The 23,978-nt window shown below is 38.3% G+C and overlaps 1 protein-coding gene across 3 annotated transcripts in view; it reads left to right on the forward strand.

Moving 5' to 3' along the window:
• Nucleotides 1-23,978, forward strand: part of ALG9 (ALG9 alpha-1,2-mannosyltransferase) — an 86,835-nt gene that overhangs the window by 60,731 nt on the left and 2,126 nt on the right. Inside the window, exons 14-15 of one of the 3 annotated variants that reach the window (XM_081266010.1) lie at nt 4,793-4,923; nt 23,674-23,792. In XM_081266010.1, coding sequence (XP_081122136.1) covers nt 4,793-4,923; nt 23,674-23,792 — 250 coding nt within the window. Of the gene's footprint in view, nt 1-4,792; nt 4,924-7,631; nt 9,484-23,673; nt 23,793-23,978 lie in introns of those variants that run through there. The other 2 variants (XM_081266011.1, XM_081266012.1) reach the window with 2 other exon arrangements.

The raw sequence follows: 23,978 nt of genomic DNA on the forward strand, positions 1-23,978 counted from the left end.
CTCAAACAAGTTTAATCCTATATAATTCCAAGACATTTTCTTTTTTTTAAACAAATCTACACAGGAAACATGATTTTTAAATATAAACAATAACTTAAATGCCCTATCTTGACTACATGGAAAGCGTGTGGCATCTTTGCTGAGTCTGAAAGGAGGGCTTCCCAGATGATTTGTGAGAGGAGGTTAAGAGGAATCTCTTCCTAGGACCTTGGTATTGTGAGGGCCTTCCTGTGCCTATTCCCTGGGACACAAGGCAAACCTCCTTCCTTGCAGGTGAGTGCAGTCCAGGAGCGATCAAGTCCATCATCTTTTTTCCTGAGTGCAGATGTTCTTGTTGAAACTGCCAAGCTGGGAGGACTGCTTCATAGCCCTCCCTCTTGTAGTCAGAGACGGTGTAGTCTGTGAGCTACACCCACCAACTGACGGCAAGGGCTGCTGCTCTCCTGCCACTTTATGACTGCACACATACCATGTGCCCTGCAGCATGCCATCTCTCTGCACATAGTAGTTATGAAATGAGTGGACCTGGGCCGCCAGCAGTGCACCCAAACCCATTCACTGAACTGACCCTGTAGGCAGGGGCCTGCCTCAGCCTCTGCTGTCACCCAAAGCTGTGTTGTTCTGCTTATAGTGCAGGGAGGAGTACAGCCAGAGATCACTTTTTTTTTTTTTTTTTTTTGGTACTGGGGATGAAAGCCAGAGGCACTTTACCACCGAGCTACATCCCAGCCCTTTTTATTTTTATTTTTTTGAGACAGGGTCTTACTAAGTTGCTAAATGCTGGCTTTGAACTTGCAATCCTCCTGTCTCAGCCTCTCTACCACGTGGCCTGCGCAGTGGTTTCATTAATGAGGTTCTAGGCATAAAGTTAGTTAGAAGAGATCGAAATAAAACACACAGACCAGTTACCTTATTTATATTGCTAGGTCCGAGACGGCTCACCTCTCTGGTTCCCATTTTTAGCCGCCCAGCAGGGCAGCGAGGATTACTCAGGGCTAGCAGGAGAGAGAGAGAGAGAGAGAGAGAGAGAGAGAGAGAGAGAGAACACGCCTGGGTGTAGCCCTTTATTGGGGAACAAGAGATTCAGGGGAGAATTCTATCCAATGAAGGTTGAGGGGGGGCTGCACTCCAAGGTCAGGGTCAGTGATTGGGTCCCCGGGGTCAGTGGTCAGGCACATCCCCACATGGATGGGCTCTCTCATCAGGAAAGGGTCAGGAAAGCTTCGACAGAGCTAAAGCGCCTCAGGCCCTTAACGGGAGGCACCCAATCACGTGTTAGAATGGCTTCCCACAAGCCTCCAAAGCCAGAGATCACTTTTCATGACAAGATGCTGCAACTGGCCATAGTCAAGTTTTGGGTGTTGAGGCCAAAGTGCCTGGTGGCCTAGGGGAATCTCCCAAGGGTCCCTGGCCTTCAAGCCTCACTCCTTTCAGATCAGAAGCTGAGCCATAGACTGGAGAGAGAGGATTTAGGCTGGCCTCAGCCCTCCTCTGGCCCGAAAGCTGCTCCTATGATGTTATTCTCTTATTCTTTTTTAAGAGTGCCTTGGCTATTATTCTTCTGCATTTCCATGTACGTTTCAGAATTAACATGTAAAGTTTCATGCTGGGTTTCTGTTCTCCCGACTAAAAGGCTCAAGGGTCACTCCAGGTAAACTGGGCTAACTGGGCTGTGCAAAATAACCACACAAGAGACACAAATACCTTTTTCTTTGGGGTCACTGTGATGGCTTCTCTGACCTTAAGGGTCCACTGGAAGAGAGAGAGAGCACGTGCTGACCCCTTTTATTGAGGAGAAGCTATTCAAATGAGGCAAGGGGTCAGGTTTCAGGGGGCTGAGTCTATCTTCATGATGTCCACTGTCAGCAGGATGATTGACACCTGGGTAGGCCACACCCAAGGGCACAGTAAGAGAAGGGGACGCACACAAGCCACTTCCATGGAAGATTCTATCCTAAACAGGGCAAGGGGTTATATTTCAAAGGAACAGGTGAGCATAGCTCCACCCATGGGGCTGTAGCAAGACACACCCATGCACGAGACACCGACCCTCGAACCCAAGAAGGGTGGGGAAAGCTCTGCCACATTTCTGTGACTGAGTGCCTCAGCACCCAGCCAGGGAGTGTGACTCAGTCACATGTGAGGTTGGTCTCCCACAGTTTCACAAGTCTGTGGGAATTTCGGTTGTTTATAATCTACCAATTTATTTAGAATTGACATCTTTATAATAGTTTTAGTCTAGGAATAAGGTATATCCATTAATAAGTTCTACTTTATTGCTTCTCAAACATTTTTTGAGATAATATTTGTTAAAATATATATATATATATATATAACAAAACTTACCATTTTAAGTGTATAATTTGGTGATTTTTATTACATTAATAATATTGTGCAACTATCACTAATTTCTAATTTTAGAATATTTTTATCACCTCTCTTTCCTGAGAAAACCCATACCTATTAAACTGTCATTCCCCCAGTCACTAGAGACCTCTGCTTTCTGTCTTAGAGGATTTGTCTGTTCTGGACATTTCATGAAAATGAAATTATTTAATACTGGCCTTTGGTGTCTGATTTCACTTGTAAGTGTAATGTTTTTAAAGTTCATCCATGGTGTAGTATATATCAGAATTGTATTCCTTTTTATGGGAATACTATTGTTTTGTATGGATATCTCACATTTTAATTATGTGTATATACCACATAAAATCATCAGCTGATGGTCATTTGTCAATGAAATTTCATAATGTTTTTAACAGAGCAGTCTCCCATCTTTTATTATATTTTCAAATTCTTGTAAATTATACTGTTATAAACTTTATTTAGTTTATTGATGTATACAAGAATATATGATTTTGATTTTTATATCCTGTGAGTGTAAAGTTTAATAAACTGTGTTAATAATTGTAGAAAGTTGCTGGGTGCAGTGGCATGTGCTGTAGCCCCAGCTTTTCTGGACGCTGAGGCAGGAAGATCACTTGAGCCCAGGAGTTGAGTTCAAGACCAGCTAGGGCAACATAGAGAGACCCTGTCTCAAATCCAAAAATATTCTCTGGATTCTTCTGGACTTTATATATATCAGTCATATCATAATGAATGAGTTTTGTTTCTTTCTTTCTATGTTTTCTCCCAGTTGCTTCTTTCTTTAAAAGAAGACAGGTTAATGCTGCCTAGAACCTCTAGCATAATGTTGAACAGAGCAGTGATAGCAGGTAGCTGTGACTTATTCCTAATCCCAAAGGAAAAGCTTCAACTCTTCACCACTAAATATGAGATTTGCTATAGATCTATTTGTGTTTTAGGTGATCTCTATTTTAGCTGAAGGCTGACAAACTGAAAGGGCTTTCTGGTGTCAGTTTTTGTATGTTTTTGTGGTGATAGGGATTGAACTCTGGTCCTTGAACATAGTAAGCAAACATTTTAACACTGAGCTATACTATAACATCAGCTCTGGTTTTTTTAAGGAAAATTTAGATGAGCTCCTTAGAAAACTTTGCCTATGATTCAATTTTTTCAATCTTGAGATATGGCTTTTGAAGTCATACTGACCTAGTTCCAAATATGGCTCTGCTATATGCTCATATGATTTTGTGAGGAATATCCTTTTAGGCAGAAACTGTCATATTTATTTGTTTCTGCATCCTTAGTTCTAATTTAATGTCTGATACATCACAGGTACTTAAAATGTGTATGTTAACAATATGAAGTTAATTTGTCTGAGTCTTGATTACCTTATTTATAAAATTGGAATAATTCCTTATAGGCTTCATTATGATTATTTAAAAATAATATATGTAATATAGTTGGCATGTAAAAAGCATAGAAATGATTAGTTTCCTTGGGATTTAATTTTCTTTAACTGATTATATTAGTAATCTGTTTTCCATCTTTAGGAAAGAAGTTTCTCCTAGAAACTTTTTTAAAAAACTTTTTAAAAACTTAAAATGTTTAAAAATTCTCCTGTGGTTGCTAAATATTCTGATGGCTTGGAGATGAGAGGGAGAATTTGATTCTAATTTGAAATGAACTTTTTAAGAACAGAAGGAACCTACAGATGGTGTAGTATGATCCATTGAATTAGTCAATTTTGTGAAAAACATAGTACCAACCTGCTTTTAAATGAATATATTAATATTGTACTATGAGTTCTGGTGAATTCATATTGTTTACAACTAAATGACTCTAGTTCTGCTAAAACATATTTTTCATAATCTTCTTCACCCATGCAGTTCTGATATCTCAGTTGTACTAAACTTTTGCTGCAGGAACAGTTCTGATGTCTTGGTGTCAATTATGTTGACTTTTCAAAGGAGATGATACACATGATATTGCTATACCATTCATGAGGTACAGTGTATCCTTCATGGCTCTGTCAGAAGTGTCAGGCTTCCTCACATATTAGCTTTTGAATTTAGTCATGCCCTTTTGTTGTCTGGAATAGAGGTGATAGATTGGAATGGGGCAACAGTAATCGGAAAGGAGGTTTTCCAGAAGTAGCTTGTAGACTCAAGATGACTTCAAAAGTATCTGTGGGACTAGAGGGATTTAAGAAGCCAAACTATAAACAGACCACCTAAAGCTTACATACATGTTTCCCCCCACAACCAGTAATCTAAATAATACCCTTCCACTCCTATTTAAGTGAAGAAAGCACAGGTTACATTGTCTGAGGGCATGACTGTTTGTTCCTCTAAAACCCTGTGGAAATTCTTAGGATTGTAATTAATGTTCCCTACCCTGCAGGGACCTTTGCAATTACTGATGAAAAGTTGGCCTTTCTCCATTTCAGATTGACATCAGCAAATGTCATTATTTAGTGGATTTGGACACCATGAGAGAAACACTGCGGGAGCCAAAATATGTATCCAATCGGGAAGAATGGATCAGCTTGGCCCATAGACCATTCCTTGATGCTTCTAGGTATGTGGCTTTAACCCTAAGAGAAATACTAAGAACAATAGGGTGAAAAATAGATTATAGGATTAAATAGCTACCTCAGTCAGCCAGGACTGGAAGTTATCATTTCTTTTTTTAAAAAATATTTTTGTCATTTCCTAAGAAATCTAAGAATGCTCTTTTTCAAGGCACCTGGATACAAAGTATACTGAGGTATCATTCAGATGAAAGGCTTCTAAGTAATGCAGACAGGTCTACTGTGGAAAACTCAAATAAATCAGTGTTCAATACTGATTATTTTTGGTAAACAACTTAAGCTACGTAAACTGAGAGTATTCTGACACTATTAGGAAGATTGTGTCCTTGAGAAGCTAGAGGTTCATGTCTATAATTTTCAGTTTCAAATCTCAGTCAGCATTGGGATAGGTCATATTAGATCTTAAATACAGACACCAAATAGACCAGGGCTTGTTTGACTCTTCAGAAATGTCTCAGAATGAATGATAGGAGATCAGGAGATTCAGTTGTAGGAGTGAAGAGAATGGTGATTTGGTGGTTTGGAGATGGACAGGAGAAACATACAATAAATATAATAAGACATAAATTATATAGTATATTAGAATATGATAAATGCTAAGGGAAAAGATTAGCAAGTTCAAAGGACTGAGAGTTAACTAGAGCTAAAGGCTACATACACCTTTAGCTACATGGTTAGGGTAGGCTTCACTGAAAAGATGGTGTTTAAACAAAACCTTTGAACAAGGGAGGAAGAAGGCATGTGGGTACCTGGTGGAAAAGCTGTGAAAAGACTTTGGTGTATTTTTCTAGTTATGTATAGCTGTAGCCACACTAGTAAGGCACAGATTAGGTAAACTTAACAGGGTTGATTTTTTTTTTAAATACAACTTTATTGAAGTATAATATATAAGCCATTTTTAGTGTACAACTAAATAATTATTAGTATTAGTAAATTCATCAAATTGTATAATCATTACCACAATTGACTTTTATTATTTTAAAAACCATTTTACTTACTTTTGTCTTTTTGTGGTGCAGGGAATGGCACTTGGGATTTGATTGGCTGGGCAAGTGCTCTACTGCTAAACTACAGCCTCAGTCCTAAAATTCTATTTAACAACATTTTCATCTTCCAGTAAGATCTCTTTTTCCCACTCCAAATACCAGGGATCCACTAATCTATTTACTGTTTGCATATATTTGGCTTTTCTGTATTTTTTGTTTTCCATGGTTCTGAGAATGGAACCCAGGGCCTTGCATATGCTAGGCAAGTACTTTACCATTGAGCTACATTCCCAGCCCCTACTCAGCATGTTTTTGAAGTCCATATGTATTATAGCATATATCATAAATTTTCCCTTTTTATTGCTTAATCCTATTATTATTTACTTCTAAATCATGAATATACAAGTTGATGGACATTTAGATTGTTTGTATTTTGGGACTATTATGAATAATACTGCTGTTATGATTAATATGTGCACATTAATATGTGTATATGGGTTTGGATTTTAGTCAAGAAAATTTAACAAGCAGGTGTGGTAATGCACACCGGTAGTCCCAGACACTTGGAAAGCTGAGGAAGGAGGATCACAAGTTCAAGGCCAGCCTTGGTAACTTAGTGAGACCCTGTCTCAAAATAAATTTTTTTTTCCCATTTGGTATAGGGTATTGAACTCAGGCACTCAACAATTGAGCCATATCCCCAGTCCTATTTTGTATTTTTAATTTAGAGACAAGGTCTCACTAAGTTGCTTAGTGCCATGTGTTGCTGAAGCTGGCTTTGAACTTGCAATCCTCTTGTCTCAGCCTTCCCAGCTGCACCACTGAGCCCAGCCCAGCTTTCAAAATACAATTTTTAAAAAATAGCTGGGGATATAACTCGGTGGTAAAATGCACCTGGATTCGAGCCCTAGTACTGCCAAAAAAAAAAAAAAATTAACAAAGTGTGAGAGGGGACAGAGAAGTTGGTTTATGCAGGGAAATGATTTAATAAGTGGTATTGCCTTAACTTGGCAGCAAGAGATATGGCAGAGGGCATTTGGGTGGGTGAGAGACAATGAAAGGTGTTGAGATGTGGGATGCTCAAAACAAATTGGGGTAGCAACAGAAGTGAGCTGGAAGAGTGATGCAGCAGTGATGGTGTGAAGGTCTGTACCTCACCCGTGTTCTTGCTGTCTGGCTTTTTTTTTTTTTTTGCTGTAGGACTTGAGATAGGTAAGAGCCTTTAGTTTTCAGTTGAGACCTGAGTTTGGAAAGATGGCTAGCTCTGAGGGAACAGCAACTCCCAGACAGTTCTCAGTTCTGGTGAACTGAGAAATGCCTTCAGAGGGGTTTTATTTCTCATAAATTGTACTCAGGGCATCATTTTCATGACCTATGCTAAAGTCATTGGCTTGCAACTTGAAGAGGCATGGTTCACATGGAGGTGAGCAGAGCACAGTGAAGACAGTGTGGGGTTTGAACCTGTGAATTTACTCCTGGCCACTTGCTTCTAGTACCTCTCTCTGATTCCCAAATTTCCTCATCAGTTTAACAGAATTAACAATATTTTATCTACTTTATGGGGTTGTTGTAAGGATTAAATGAGCGAGGAAAAATGAAAGTGCTTTTAAATTCTAAAGTATAATAGAAATGTCAGATCTTTCAATTAATTAGCAAGCTGCCTAGGGTTCCAAAATTATGCTGATTTTCTTTAAATTTCTCTTCCTCAGCTTTTCCTGCTATTTATTCGTCTAACTACAGAAACAGCAGGATCCTACAGTCCCCTGCCACAGCAATTTTTATTGCCAGCACCATGACATCTCATGTTGCTGACTTTGGACCAATTAAGTTAGATGGTACTGTCAGAATCTGTAAGCCTCAGAGCTGTCACACTGAGGTTATATGTGCAGTGCTTTGGGGTACATGATCCCAAAATGCCTCAAACCTATTCACTAGGGCTGTTAACATTTTCTCTGTCTTCTAGAAATGATGGCTTTGTACTTGAGCAATTTACATAACAAGGAGAAATAATGGTACCTTCCAGATGAAATGATCACTCATGTTTTAGACTTTAGATCAGATGGGGCAATAGACCTGCCTATTCTCTAGCTCTTTCTTTGGAACGGGCAAGGTTTTAGTAAGCTTGTGCATATAGTCACCTGGTTTCTTCAGAAATGTAAGTAGATTCATTTCTCAAATGTTTAAGTCCCTAAAATCTTAATCTGCTTTCTTTATGTTCGTTTCTTTGAGATAATTTTTTCTATCTTCCATTGTTCATCTGTCTTTCTATTCATCATCCATCCAGTCAGCAGATGTTTATAGTATACTGGCAGGTTCTATGATGGATCACAGGTAGACGGTGATGATCAGTTCCTGTCCTCTTGAACGCTACAATATAATGAAAAGGCTGGCATTATTAGTTAGATAGTTATACAAATCAACATGGAATTATCAAATGTGTTAAGTGCTTAAAGGACATGTACTGGGTGCTGTGGGAGGAGTGAGCAACAGGGAGGTGCCAGAGTCTCTTGTTAAGTTCTTAAGCCAGCTGGTTAAGCAGGTTTGGAAATCAGAAAGTCTTCATTGAGTATCTATTATGTGTGTCTTGCCACAGAGCTAGATTAAACCTAGGGGTGCTAAACCACTGAGCTACAAACCAGCCCCTTCTATTTTTTAATTTGAGACAGGATATTGCTAAGTTGCTTAGGGCCTTGCTAAATTGCCGAGGCTGGCTTTGAACTTGTGATCCTCCTGCCTCAGCCTCCTGAATCCCTGGGATTATAGGCATATGCCATCACACCTGGCAGAGCTAGATTCATAAAAATATGTAAAAGAGGTAATTACAGACACACTTTGCTCTTGAATAGCACTCAATGTGGGAATATTTACACTTATGAAAGCAATTTGAAAATAGTGCTCAAAGCCAGGTTCAATGGCATATACACTTATAATCCCAGCTACTCAAGAGACTGAGGCAGGAGAACTACAAGTTTGAGGGAAGTCTGGACAACTTAGACCCTGTCTCAAAATTAAAGAAAAAAAGATCTGGGACTGTAGCTCTGGGTTCAGTCCCCACTACCAAAAAAAAAAAAAAAAAGAGAGAGAGAAAGAAAGCAAAATAGTACTAAGGCCATAGAAATGCCAAATTATGTGCTAGAACTTCAAAGGAAGAAGATGCAAAGGAAGTTAGAGAACACCAAGAGGGCTTCCTGAAGGAGATGGTACTTGAGCTGAAACATAAAGGAAATGTAAGATAAGTGTTGGTGGTAAAGAGGTAAGATTCACTTATTTAATTCAAGTAGAGGAAATCATGAGTGTGGATGTAAAGAAGCCTCTTGGATGAGGGACCTGAGGATGAGTTTAATATACCTCTTTTACTGGTTTGAATTTGCTTTTGTGTAATCTGTAATATATCATTCAAATCAGAACTCTTTTGAAAATAAAAAAAAAAAAGCTCTGTCTTGGGCAGATAGATATAGATGATTTCTGCTTTATTTTTTTTGAATTTTTTTTATTGTTCAAAACATTACAAAGCTCTTGACATATCATATTTCATACATTAGATTCAAGTGGGTTATGAACTCCCATGTTTACCCCGTACACAGATTGCAGAATCACATCGGTTACACATCCACATTTTTACATAATGCCATATTAGTAACTGTTGTATTCTGCTACCTTTCCTATCCTCTACTATCCCCCCTCCCCTCCCCTCCCATCTTCTCTCTCTACCCCATCTACTGTAATTCATTTCTCTCCTTGTTTATTTTCCCATTACCCTCACAACCTCTTATATGTAATTTTGTATAACAGTGAGGGTCTCCTTCCATTTCCATGCAATTTCCCTTTTCTCTCCCTTTCCCTCCCACCTCATGTCTCTGTTTAATGTTAATCTTTTCCTCCTGCTTTTCCTCCCTGCTCTGTTCATAGTTGCTCTCATTATATCAAAGAAGACATTTGGCATTTGTTTTTTAGGGATTGGCTAGCTTCACTTAGCATAATCTGCTCTAATGCCATCCATTTCCCTGCAAATTCCATGATTTTGTCATTTTTTAGTGCTGCATAATACTCCATTGTGTATAAATGCCACATTTTTTTTATCCATTCATCTATTGAAGGGCATCTGGGTTGGTTCCACAGTCTAGCTATTGTGAATTGTGCTGCTATGAACATTGATGTGGCAGTATCCCTGTAGTATGCTCTTTTAAGGTCTTCAGGGAATAGTCCAAGAAGGGCAATAGCTGGGTCAAATGGTGGTTCCATTCCCAGCTTTCCGAGGAATCTCCATACTGTTTTCCAAATTGGCCGCACCAATTTGCAGTCCCACCAGCAATGTAGAAGAGTACCCTTTTCCCCACATCCTCGCCAGCACTTGTTGTTTGACTTCATAATGGCTGCCAATCTTACTGGAGTGAGATGGTATCTTAGGGTGGTTTTGATTTGCATTTCTCTGACTGCTAGAGATGGTGAGCATTTTTTCATGTACTTGTTGATTGATTGTATGTCCTCCTCTGAGAAGTGTCTGTTCAGGTCCTTGGCCCATATGTTGATTGGGTTATTTGTTATCTTATTGTCTAATTTTTTGAGTTCTTTGTATACTCTGGATATTAGGGCTCTATCTGAAGTGTGAGGAGTAAAAATGTGTTCCCATGATGTAGGCTCCCTATTTACCTCTCTTATTGTTTCTCTTGCTGAGAAAAAACTTTTTAGTTTAAAAAAGACCCATTTGTACGGGCTGGGGATGTGGCTCAAGCGGTAGTGCGCTCGCCTGGCATGCGTGCCGCCCGGGTTCGATCCTCAGCACCACATACCAACAAAGATGTTGTGTCCGCCGAGAACTAAAAAATAAATAAATAAATATTAAAAATTAAAAAAAAAAGACCCATTTGTTGATTCTTGTTATTAACTCTTGTGCTATGGGTGTCCTGTTAAGGAATTTGAAGCCCGACCCCACAATATGTAGATCGGAGCCAACTTTTTCTTTTATCAGACGCAGAGTCTCTGACTTGATATCAAGCTCCTTGATCCATTTTGAGTTAACTTTTTTGCATGGCGAGAGAAGGGGATTCAGTTTCATTTTGTTTCATATGGATTTCCAGTTTTCCCAGCACCATTTGTTGAAGATGCTATCCTTCCTCCATTGTGATTTCTGCTTTAAAGTGACAAAAGAAAGAGGCTTGTCCTAAAAAGGGGCAAGAGAATGAAGCATAGAGATGTAGTTTCTTTGTGCATAGTCCATGCTTACTATATGGATTTGACCATAATTTATTTACTTGTTTTTTTCATTATTTTTTATTGGTTATAATTATACATAATAATGGAATTCATACCTGCACATGATATAATAATATAATTGGGCCCATATCATTCCCTAGTATTTCCCCCTTTCCTCTTTTTCCTCCTCCCTCCTCCTAGGTTTATTTGATTTTATTTGTTGACATCACTTATTGTTGGAGCCTAGATTGGGTCTCAGGTGTCTGAAAGGGAAGCAATCAGCATAGATAGAAAACAGTCCCAGCACACTAAAAAAAAAAAAAAAAAAAAAAATCCTACTCTCAAGTGTGTGTTATTGAAGATTTCTTGCCAGGGAGAAGCAACCTAAAGATTATTAGGGTAGTTTTATGATTGGGGCAGACTTAGGAATTCCAAAAATTAGTGAATATGTGAAGAAGCTTATTTTTTGTTGTTGCAATTATTATAAGATAAGACGGCGTTTGCTGGTGAACTCATGGAGAGTCAAGTTAAAGGTAAAGTAAAGCTACAGGGTATCTGCCCATTTGGGAGAATGACAGCTCAGCTTCTCCTCCACTTCTTTTCCTAATTGGCTTTTTTGCTTTATCAGAGGCTTAGGAAGGACACAAGACACTATTAGCTTGAGAGAAGATCTAGGAATAAGATCTCAAAAATTAGTTTTTAGTCTCCACTCACAAATAGCTGATTCTAGAGCCATATTTTCCTCTCCTTGGGTTTGCTGTGTCTGTGTCTGGCTAATTTTTATCAAGGATTATGAGATTCCTAGGATATGGGGTCTAAACTAATTGGTAGTATCACTTTTTATACTGGACATATTTGTCACTCTATGGCCATCTCATATTATATACTTTCTAAAATAAGAGAGGATTTTTGTCTTTCTTTGAACCATGATATAATTGCTACTTGTATGAAATAGCTTGACAAGTGGGCGGTTATAATGCCTACTCTGAGATTCCCCAGAGACAGTGAAGGGAGAAGATAGCAATAAATTACCAGCTTGGTGGTGGGTTCCTTTCTGAATGTGGTAAGAATGTTGGGCTGTGGGAGCCTGGTGGGAAGTGCCTCTCCAGGATGTTGGAGCTGGCCTCCTGAGCAGCAGGGTGTGTGTGTAGCTCTGGAAACAAGTTGAGAGGCCCTGCTACTGCTTTGCACAGCCACTTCCCACCCACTGTTTCCTCCTTCATTATAGGTCCCTTTTGTCATGTTTGCTGTGTTTTCACCTGTGGTCTTGGGGTTGTGAGATTTTATACTTCCCTATTTTAGAGCATGTTAACCTTATCTAATTGAATTTTATGCTTGCCTGATTAGAGACTTTAGACAATTTGGGGGGACTTACACAGGACAGGATTTCAAAGCCTCCATATTTGTCATTATAGATGAAGATCAGATGTAAGAAAGGAGAAGTCAGACCCCTCAGCTGATATGGTAGGAGAAGGGTCTCTTCTAGTGAAAGGACCTGCACCCCAGCAAGGTTGGGAGTGTGCTGATAACGTGCTGCTTATGTTCTTTCAGTGCCAAGCACAGAATTCACAGTGGCCACTGAACTTTAGCTGCTCTGGAGAATTTTTACTAAGACCATGGCTCTAGTTTTAACCTCCAAGAAGAAGTAGAAGGCTTAAAGATCCCATGGAACCTGTGCCCTTAATTTTTGTCTTATTCCATAGGGTGGTCTGGTTAATGGAAGCCATTATCGCTGCTAACCCATCAGCTCTGGCTAAGCAGAATCATTTATTTCTGGAAGATAGTAAGACCACTGGAGTAATAGCAATAAGAGTAAATTATGTATGTATAATATGTCACAAATAAATTCTACTGTCATGTATAACTAAAAAGAACAAATTTAAGAAGTTTAAAAAAGAGTAAATTATGTTCTAGTTATTGCAGTATAACAATTATCTAAACTTATTGGTACAACACAATAGTTTATTATTGTTTTTTCTTTTGGTTCTGGGATTTGACTGGACTTATCTAGCCAGTTCCCACTCAGGGTCTCTTATGCATTGGCTAAGAGATGATGGCCAGGTTTGGAGACATCTTAGAAGCTTCCTTACCCACACTTCTGGCAGTTGATGCTGCCTCTTAGATAGATCTCAGCAGGGGTGTTGACCAGAACCCCTCATACATGAGGCTTCTCCATGTGATCTGGGCTTCATTACAGCATGGTATCTAACTTCCAAGGGGAAGTACTCAAGAGCTGTATAGTTTTTATGACCTAGCTTTGGAAGTCACGCAACATCACTGCTGACTCATCCTATTGGTTGGAAGCTAGCCACAGGAATAGTTAATGTTCAAGGGGAGAGAAATTGGAAGTCTCCTATTTATGGGAGAAGTGTCAAAGAATTTATGGATATGTTTTAAAATCACCATAGTTTTTTAAATGCTGTTCTCCTTCCAAAATAAATAATTTTTCCTTTAAAGGTGATTTCTTAAAAATAGGCATAAGGTGTACAAGATTGTCCGACAGGCTGTTTCCTTCTGCAACTTCTTACAACTCAGGTGGAAAGGGAGATGACACCCTGTGACATCTATGAATTTGGTTGTAGGCCAAGGTTTTTTTTTAATATTTATTTTTTAGGTGTAGATGGACACAACACAATGCCTTTATTTTTATGTGGTGCTGAGGATCAAACCCTGGTCCCTCCCATGATAGGCAAGCGCTGTACCGCTGAGCCACAATCCCAGCCCATGCAGGCCAAGTTTGACATGCTTCCAGTGGTGTTTCAATCCTTTAGGTAGCATTAATTCTCCTGAGAAATAATTTAAGTGTGCTTGTGTTTTCCTCACTGATGCCAAGAACACTGAGAAATAGTAAGAAAGAAGATACCAACATTTCTGTACTTTTGTACTTCTTTATCAGCTTATTATTCTCTTATGCTTACTGTTTCATTATCGTTTCTTGGCTTTTTCTCTTTTTTCTTCACCCCCAGATGCTTTCCTGAGACCCTTCATCTGGCAGTTTCCCCATGCTAGATTTGTCTTCAAGACACATTAGTGTTTTGCTCAGTATATTATTCAGTTGCTTAATCATTGAGATCTATTGACATTTTAGAAAGAATAAAAAGAATAAACATTGTTTTTATTCTCCTGAAGACTTAGTCTGCTTTCTAATTGTTGTGAAATTCATTCTTTAGAAAGAGGCCATCTGCAGGCCACCTGGGTTCCAAGTCCATGCTATAGAGACTCAAGTTTTGAAGATAGTGTACATAGTGTACAGATTTTTAGGACTGCTACTGCTTTTAACTAGTAGGCTAAGTGTCTGGAAGCATTAGAATCTTTGTTCTAGGTTCCTTGAGAACATAGATGATCAACATCTAATAGTAATTCTTTACAGCATGTTTTAGGGTCTTAGAAAATATTTAAATATGTATTGATCATTTATTGTAGTTCACATTCTTTTTTGGGGGGAGGGGAGACCAAGGATTGAACCAGGGGCACTCAACCACTGAGCCACATCCCCAGCCCTTTTTTTGTTTTATTTTGAGACAGGGTATTGCTAAGTTGCAAAGGGCTTCCCTAAATTGCCGAGGCTGGCTTTTTTACTCAAGATCCTTCTGCCTCAGCCTCCAGAGCTATTGGGATTACAGGCATGCACCACTGCACCTGGTAGTTCACATTCTTAAAACTGCATTTATATTAGAATAAAAAGGAAAAAAAATGTGAACCAGGGATTTCTTAAGAAGTGTCAGGTGTCCTTATTTAGTAAAATAAAGATCATTGAATTATTTTAAAGTATATCTATTGTTTATTTCTTCTCTGTAGAACTTTGGCCCCTGAGTCATTTACTTGATGTGACTTCCAGAGGTTCTTCTGTTTTTCATATAGAGGTAGCCCAAATGAGGGTCCAAAAAGAAGGGGAAGAGACCCTCTGAATGCTATTGGGCATCTTCTCTACAGGAATGATGAATGGAGCATATGCCATCTATATCTTTCAGTAGCAATCACTGAGAGAAACACTGGAAAATAGCGTTTCCCCAGCAACTGTGGTGAGACTGAGGTCAGAAAATGTCCAGTTGTCTAATAGCAATCCTTTTTCCATTTTCTGCTTCTGAACACTGGCTCAAGGTGACGGGTCAAGAGGTTATGATGTTATTCCCAGTGTTGATCAGGGCCACAACTCAGCAGAGTGATTCACTCTGGATACCAGTGCTGCAGTGCCGTGATCCCAATTTGTGCCTCAGCAACATTCCTACTCATTACACATATGGATCCTTGGAGGCTACTCCAAATAGTCAAAACTGAGAATGTATTCATTGAATAACAAGAGTTTTTTTGTATATGCCTGCTGAAAATAAAGTCACGTGGAAAATAAAGTCACACTGGTCAAATTGGTAATGATGACTCAGCAAATTCTATGTAAACCCAAATCTGGAGAAGGTTACCTGACCAAAGGCAGTGGTATTTTCTTTGCTAACAGACTCTTCCCATATTTCACTTGCACTCTTACATCCCATGGGCTACCACAGCTCCCCCTCCACTCCACACATACTGCAGGCACCTGCTTTACTCTGCCCACCAATGGTTATAGTACCAAGTTGTTTGGGAGGAAAATATAAATAACGTCATTGGTTTTGAAATTTCTTTTTCCTTGTGGAAAATGAATATTTCAAGAAAGGAGAGGGGAGTAAGCCAGATGTTCTAAGAGTCAGGGCATATTATGTTGTTCACAGAATAATACTGAGCACTTTCTATGGTAGTAGATAGGTAAAGTTCTGTGCTCAGGGAACTGGAGTTCTAGTGGAGTAGAACATATAACAAGTCACTCCCATGTCTATTTTCTTTTGAAGAACAGGGTTAGAAGTCCCTCTGCTCTTACTGCCATTAGTGTTATGTCCCTCATCCCATTTTCTGTTAAAGACTATTAAGAACAATCATATTTTTGCTCCTCACCAACTTTTTGAGCAATTTTTAAATTGCTCAATAAGAGACAATAGGTTGTCTACGGCTAAGTCTTGAAGGATTTCTGAGATTGTCTGAAGAAGTGAAAGTAGCTGTGAAAGGTCTCTCACTTTGCTAAGCACAAGAGAATAAAGAGAGAAAACCAACTTAAAAAAAAAAAAAAAAGCCCCAGCCTGAAAGAGAACTGGCAATAGGCCTGTGTACATGTTTATTGGGGATATTGATGTTTTAATGAATGGATGGATAGGTAGATTTAGATTTTCTAAATGACAAATTGCCCCAGCATTTCCATTTGTGCTTGCTGAACTGGTGACATCAGGAACTGGCAGCCAATCTTCCATTGACGTCAGCAAGTGCAGATTTAAATCTCCATAGCAAAATTCTCCCCAGCTCTGATAAATAGGGCTAGTAATTGAATTAGAAACATTCCAAGCTGTCAGCTAATTATGCTGTTCAGGCGATTGCTTTGTCCAGATCTGTTTCATCCTTGTATCGCTTGAGTGACTTTCTCACTAGGAGGGGAAATATTTCAGTTTCCATAATAGAGGTACATATTTCATGTCTCTATGATTTATGCTGTGCTCCCTAGGGTCATTTAGCTTTTCCCTTTATTGCAGACATTGTTGTGTGAGTTTTGATAGGCATGAATTTTATTCTAGTTTGTGATTCAATCTAATCTTTGCTTCCGCGCGTGTAAATGTGTGCACATCTATAGTATTCTGAGACTCAATTGCTTTCTTCTTTCACAAAGGCAAATAACCAATTTGATTACCTTTTTTTGGTACTAGGGATTGAACTCAGGGGTATTCAACCACTGAGCCACATACCCAGCCCTGTTTTGTATTTTAGTTAGAGAAAGGATCTCACTGAGTTGCTTAGTGCCTTGTTTTTGCTGAGGCTAGCTTTGAATTTGCCATGCTCCTGCCTCAGCGCCGCTGGGATTACAGGCGTGCACCAGCACAACACAATTTGATCATCTTTTTCCAACAATTATACAACAAATTCAAAATGCCCCAGTCATGCTTAACATATTAAAGCTATTGATGGTAAAGAAATTAATCCAATAGAAAGTTTAGTTTGTTGGGGCTGGGGCTATAGCTCAGTGGTAGAGCGCCTGCCTCACATGTGTGAGGCACTGAGTTCCATCCTCAGCACCACATAAAAATAAATAAAGATATGTGTCCAACTACAACTAAAAATAAAAATTTAAAAAAAGAAAGTTTAGTTTGTTAATTTAAAAAAGAAAGAAGGGCTGGGGTTATGGCTCAGCGGTATCGTACTTGCCTGGCGTGCGTGAGGCACTGGGTTCGAGTCTCAGTACCACATATAAATAAATAAAGGTCAATCAACAAATTAATAAAAAAAAAAGAAAGAAGTTGAGATTAGCAGCTGTAATGTTAGAAACTGAACATAAGCCAACTTGTTTTTTGGTTTAAAAACAAACAAAATATTAACAGAATTTTCTCATCCAGCTCAGAGATGAGAATGGTATACCTTGACTGATTCCTTATTACTTCTAGAAGTCATTTAGTGGCTGTGCATGTTAAGATAGATGATGCTGTCAAGATCACACCCAGAGTTGGCAAGAGAGAAGGAGGCTCATTTTTGAGTGAGGGTTTCCTAGTGCCATACTAGAAAATAGATTCTTCTTAGCATCTCCTTATATTTAATCCCCACCTTTTATACAGTTTCATGTTCAGACTTAACTAGAAATTCCTCCTTGTTTTACAAGCACATTATTTAGAACTAGGTACGGATTACTTAATAGTTTTATTACTGAAGGAACATAGCAGAATTGGGTGTTTCTTGACTTTCTTGATGTATTGAAGTGAAACCCATGTTTGCCCTCAGCGAGATGGTTTTCCCAGACCACAGATTCTTGGATTTTGAATTCCTTGTTGGAATAAAAACCCTTTTTTGTTCATCATTGCATTTCTGGCACTTATTTAACTCATTCTTTTGCTGTAGTACTCAGTTACTTGGGGTTGAACTAAGTTGACTTAAATTAATACCTTGTTTGTGTAATATCCCTCCCTTGCTCTCTTCGTTCATCTGTTTGTTCATCCATTCATCCTTCCAACTTTTTTTTTTTTTAACATTTATTAGTGCCAGACACATATTGGTAAGTAAAGCAAAAATGGTCCCTGAAGTCTAGATGTGTGGGTGGAAGGAAAGACAAAAAAAAACAAGTTAACCAACAAATAATTACAGATCGTGAAGAATTCAATGAAAGAATTTGCGAGGCACACGAGACAGAATAAGTAAAAGTAGTGGAAACCTAGTATTTTATAGGATGGTTAGACATCCTCTCAAAGTAGGTAACTTTTAAGCTGAGACATGAAAAATGAGGTGGACTCAGACATTAGAAAAACAGATGGAAGGGTGTTCTAGTCTGAGGAAACAGCATATTCAAAGGCCTAGGATGTGAAGGAAAGTGGTGGATATTTACTTTGGGGAGGTACCAGGGATTGAACCTCAGGGGCACTCAACCACTGAGCCATATCCCTAACCCTGTTTTGTATTTTATTTAGTGACAGGGTCTCACTGAGTTGCTTAGCGCCTCTAGTTTACCTGCTGGCATTGAACTCTTGATCCTCCTGCCTCAACCCCCTGAGCCACTGGGATTACAAGTGTGCACCACTGTGCCTGGCTATTTATTTATTTTTGTTGTTGTTTTGTGGTACTGGGGATTGAACCCAGGGTATTCTTCCTAAACTATATCCCCAGCCCTTTTTTATTTTGACATAGAGTCTTGCTTAGGTTGGCCTTGAATTTATAATTCTCCTGCCTTAGCCTCCTGGGGCTCTGGGGTTGCAGGTGTATGCTAGTATGCCCAGCAGGTACTTGTGTTTTTTGAGAATTGAAAGGAGTTTGGTGAGGTAGGAGCATAGAGGGGAAAGAGGAAAATGACAAGGTGGGGTGGGACCAGTAAGCCATAAGGAGCTACATCCCCTATGGCATTGTAGTCCATGAGAAAGAATTTGGAATTTATTTAGTTTGTCTCTAGTTACTGTTGAGTGGACAGAGCATTTAACCTCAGATCCCCATGAATCTGGTTATGATTGGAGAAGTTGCTTTTTTCACTTTGTACCTTGGAATGTTGAGTGGATAAAATTAAATGATGTAGGTTATATGCTTTTTTGCAGCCTTCACGGTTCGATCACAGTATTATTGTTTTGAAATTGTGTATCAGTTATTTAGTATTTAGAATATGCTAAATTATAGTTACATGTCGTCTGTATTCTTTTTCTTCCAAGTAGATTGTTAGCCCTTAGAGAATAGACTATTAGATCTACCTGGTCAGTATATAAAACCTTACACATAGGCACATAGGTTTTCTTAGGTTTTTTTTTTCCTAAAGAATTTGAGGTTAACTTTTTTGAAAATTTTTTCTACTAATTGTACAATAATAAGTGTGTGTATATATATATATATATATATATATATATATATATATATATAAAATAAGTATATATATATTTGTACCCAGGGACACTTTATCATGAAGCTCTATCCACAGCTCTTTTTATTTTTTTATTTTATTATTTTTTTTTTTTAAGAGAGAGTGAGAGAGGAGAGAGAGTGTGAGAGAGGAGAGAGAGTGTGAGAGAGAATTTTTAATATTTATTTATTTATTTATTTATTTTAGTTCTCGGTGGACACAACATCTTTGTTGGTATGTGGTGCTGAGGATCGAACCCGGGCCGCACGCATGCCAGGCGAGCGCGCTACCGCCTGAGCCACATCCCCAGCCCTCTTTTTATTTTTTGAGACAGGGTCTCACACAGCTAACAAGGCTGGCCTTGAACTTCAGATCCCTCTGCCTCAGTCTCCCAAGTTGCTGGGATTACAGTGTGCATTACCATGCCTGTTTGTTACCTATTCTTATATATGTTTGAATTTTTCTGTTACAAATGGAAAACCAAGTTATTTGTGAAACAAGAAAATAAATAAATGAGATGGGGGGCTGGAGTTGTGGCTCAGAGGTAGAGCACTTGTCTAGCATGTGTGAGGCCCTGGGTTTGATTCTCAGCACCATATAGAATAAAAAATAAAAGGTTCACTGACAGATTTAAAAAAAAATACTTGAAAAAAATTTAAAAAAATAAATGAGATGGTATAAAGTAAAAACTAAAACTACTATATCATAGGGAGTGCATAATTTTTTAAAAATATTTTGTTTTGTGGCTCAAGCAGTAGCGCGCTTGCCTGGCATGCGTGCGGCCCGGGTTCGATCCTCAGCACCACATACCAACAAAGATGTTGTGTCCGCCGAGAACTAAAAAAAATAAATATTAAGAAATTCTCTCTCTGTCTCCTCTCTCACTCTCTCTTTTAAAAAAAATTTTTTTGTTTTAGTTGTAGTTGGACACAATACCTTTATTTTTTATTTTTATGTGATGCTAAAGATCAAACCCAGTGCCCCACATGTGCTAAGTGAGCGCTCTACTGCTAAGCCACAACCCCAGTCCCGATAATTTTTGTTTTAATTGATATTGCTAGAATTGCCTTTTTAAGTGGCTGTGTGGATTTACATTTTCACTGGTAATGTCTGTTTCCTAATTCTTCACCAGTATTTGATATTGATCAGATTTTTTAACTTTTGCAAGCCTGATTATTGAACATTATATCTAGGTTTGCATTTCTGTGACTACTAGGAAGATGGAGCATCATTTTAGGTATTTATTGGTCATTTGCATTTATCTTCTATTTATATCCCTTATCATTTTCCCCAAGTTTCTTGTCTTCTTATTTATTGCCGGAACGTTTTATATGTTGTAGGTATTAATCCTCCATTCTATGTATTGCAAATATTTTCCCTAATCTCTGCTTTTATCTTTTTTCAGTTGAACATTTGTACTAAAAAATAATGCATAGGAGTTTTTCTTCCATTTTAGCCCAGTCAGCATTTTTGATGATGGTATGTCCTATGTGCAGCCCAAGATAGTTTTCCAAAATATCTTTGGAACTCCCTGGCACAGTCTGTCAGCATACCAGGAAAATAGTCATCACCATCTACTGTCTCAGTCCAGTGGACTGTTTTTATACTTTTAAGCTATTTTATATGTAACTTACAAAAGTAAGAATAAAAGGATAACAAATTTTTTTTCATTTGAAAATGTAATAATTACTTAAATATAACAACTTTTTCCATATTCTTGTAATTGTAAACACACATATACCACTGAAATGAACATTGTCCCTGAATGCAACTAACTACTCATTAGCTGTCATATTTTCTTTGTTTTTTGGAAGACTCTTAAAAAGAATAAAATTGTAAATAGAACTCCTCCCCAATAGCAAGGAACTTCTCCAAAAAAGAAAGTATAAAATTACACTTGGGTCCAGTGAATTCTGATGTCATACCAAGGGCTGAGTTGATAAAAAAATACATAATGAATATATTGATGAAGCTTTTTTGTGTGTGTGTGATGACATCTGGAATGGAAATAACTCCTAGGTTTGCAGGAGTTTGCTCCAGCTTGCATCTTTATGTTCTGATCATCACCTTATCTGTGCATCCTGAACAAAAAGAGTAAACTAACTTCCTTTTGTCTGAGGCAGGTGCTTCCTCTTCCTGTTCATTCTGTTTTCAGCGGCCCTGCATTATCTTGTGTGTCCCTCCTCTAAGCCTCTTTTCTCTATCAAAGCCCTTGAGCTGTTAGTTGCTGAAGTGAAGTGCATCTCCGAGCACAGGGCACTGCCAGCATCCCAGTTGGGAAGTATCGCTAAGAGGTGTGTTTGCCAAGCACACAATATCATTGTGTGCAGGCATTGCAGGAGTCTGCCAAACCTAGAGGTAGGCTGCCAGTACAAATGCCACGTTGACATGACATTTACAAGTTTAGAATTTGGAAAAAGACTGGCAGTGGAACACCCCTGAGCAATCTCATTTAGGGTGGCAGTAGGTGGGCCAACTTTAGATTTTCAGACTCGGAAATTAGTCAGGAAGTAAAGCTTCATATAGAATTTGAAGCTGTTTCAATAAAAGAAAATAAAATCATGGCATTTGCAGGTAAATGGATGGAGTTAGAGAAGATAATGCTAAGTCAAATTAACCAATCCCAAAAAACCAAATGCTGAATGTTTTCTTTGATATAAGGAGGCTGATTCATAGTGGAATAGGGAGAGGGAGCATGGGAGGAATAGATGAACTCTAGATAGGGCAGAGGGGTTGGAGGGGGAGGGAGGGGGCATGGGGTTATAAATGATCATTATTATCCAAAGTACATATATGAAGACACTAATTGGTGTGAATATACTTTGTATACAACCAGAGATATGAAAAATTGTGCTCTATATGTGTAATAAGAATTGTAACACGTTCTGCTGTCACATGTAAATTTTTAAAAAGTAAAAAAAAAAAAAAAGAATTTGAAGCTGTCACTACAACTTTTTTCTAGGAAATGATAGATTCTTTTTGCCTATTCCTGGGATGTAGGATAAACTATAATTGTTAAGCATGCAGACTCTAGAATCAAGCCTGGATGTGAATGAGTCTCCATCATTTACTGGATGATCCTGAACAACTTACTTAACCTGTGTGACTTGGAGCAAGTTTGAACCTCAGTTTCCCATCTATAAAAGAGGGGCTGGGATTGTGGCTCAGCAGTAGAGTGCTCGCCTAGCACATGTGAGGCCCTGGGTTCAATCCGCAGCACCACATAAAAATAAATAAATAAAATAAAAATATTGTGTCCAGTTACAACTAGAAAATAAATATTTAAAAAAGAGGGCTAATAATGTCACTTTGCTCATAGGGTTAGCAGATTGATTGAATTACACATTTAAAAGCAAATTTTCTGCACTTATTACTTTCTTAAGAAACTCTTGAGAAATTCAGGTTTTCAGTTTTCCTATTTCAATGATAAGTAGATACAATTTTCCAGAGACATGTGTAGACTCTCAGGATACAGATTTCTTTACCTATCTAGAAAAATTCAGAGCTGGAGTCAGAATCATTATAGTATTGGGCATCACTACATTTTCTTAGATGTAGTAACCATTTGGGTGTTAAGAATTCATTTCAGGAATAGCAGCCCTTTGATTGACCTAGAACTCTTTTATGGCACAGTTTATGCAAAATGAAGACTTGAGAGCTATTTTGAAGGGCATACTGTGATTTATTAGGGAGACTGTTTGTCATGAGTAACAAGGTACTTGTTCTTAAGTATTTTATCATGATCTGTTACTTAAATAACAGGCTTTTATGTTTTATGTGCTGTTTGTATAAGATGTAATCCTCACAGGGGAAGAACTGGGGAATGTAGTTGACCAAACTATTCTGTGTCCATGTATGAATATATTAGAGTGCATTCTATTTTTATATATAATTGTAATATACCAATTAAAAATAAGTAAATAAATAGAAAGAAGACCAGTAAAGTAGAGGAAGAGATCAGTGGGAAGGAGGAAGGGAGGGAAAGACGTAGTACTGGGGATTGAAATGGAGCAAACTTTCTTATATGCATTTATGGATATGTCAAAATGAACCTCACTATTGTTGTATAACTATAGTGCACAAATAAAAACATAAAAATAATCCTTACAATAGAGTTTCCTTTAAGTATCATTAGTAAATTCTCCCAAGTAATAAATTTTTCCTTTTTTTTTTTTTTTCAGATCTTCAAAGCTGCTTCGGGCATTCTATGTCCCTTACCTTTCGGATCAGTATACAGTGTATGCAAACTACACTATCCTTAAACCCCGGAAGACAAAGCAAACCAGGAAGAAAAGTGGAGGTTAGCTACACACCCATGGTCCCAAAGGACAACCATCTTGTTAATTAGTGATTCCTCTGACCCAACTACCTCCAAGTCATTGCCTGTAATATTTGTAATAAAAGTCATCTGACATGAATACTGGAATCTGGGTGTTTTGGGCTAGTCATAGTTGCATTTGCTTCTAGTCTGTCTCTGTTCTGCATG

The sequence above is a fragment of the Spermophilus citellus genome (assembly GCF_964194105.1).
Source record: "Spermophilus citellus genome assembly, chromosome: 2".
Taxonomy (NCBI): Eukaryota; Metazoa; Chordata; class Mammalia; order Rodentia; family Sciuridae; genus Spermophilus; species Spermophilus citellus.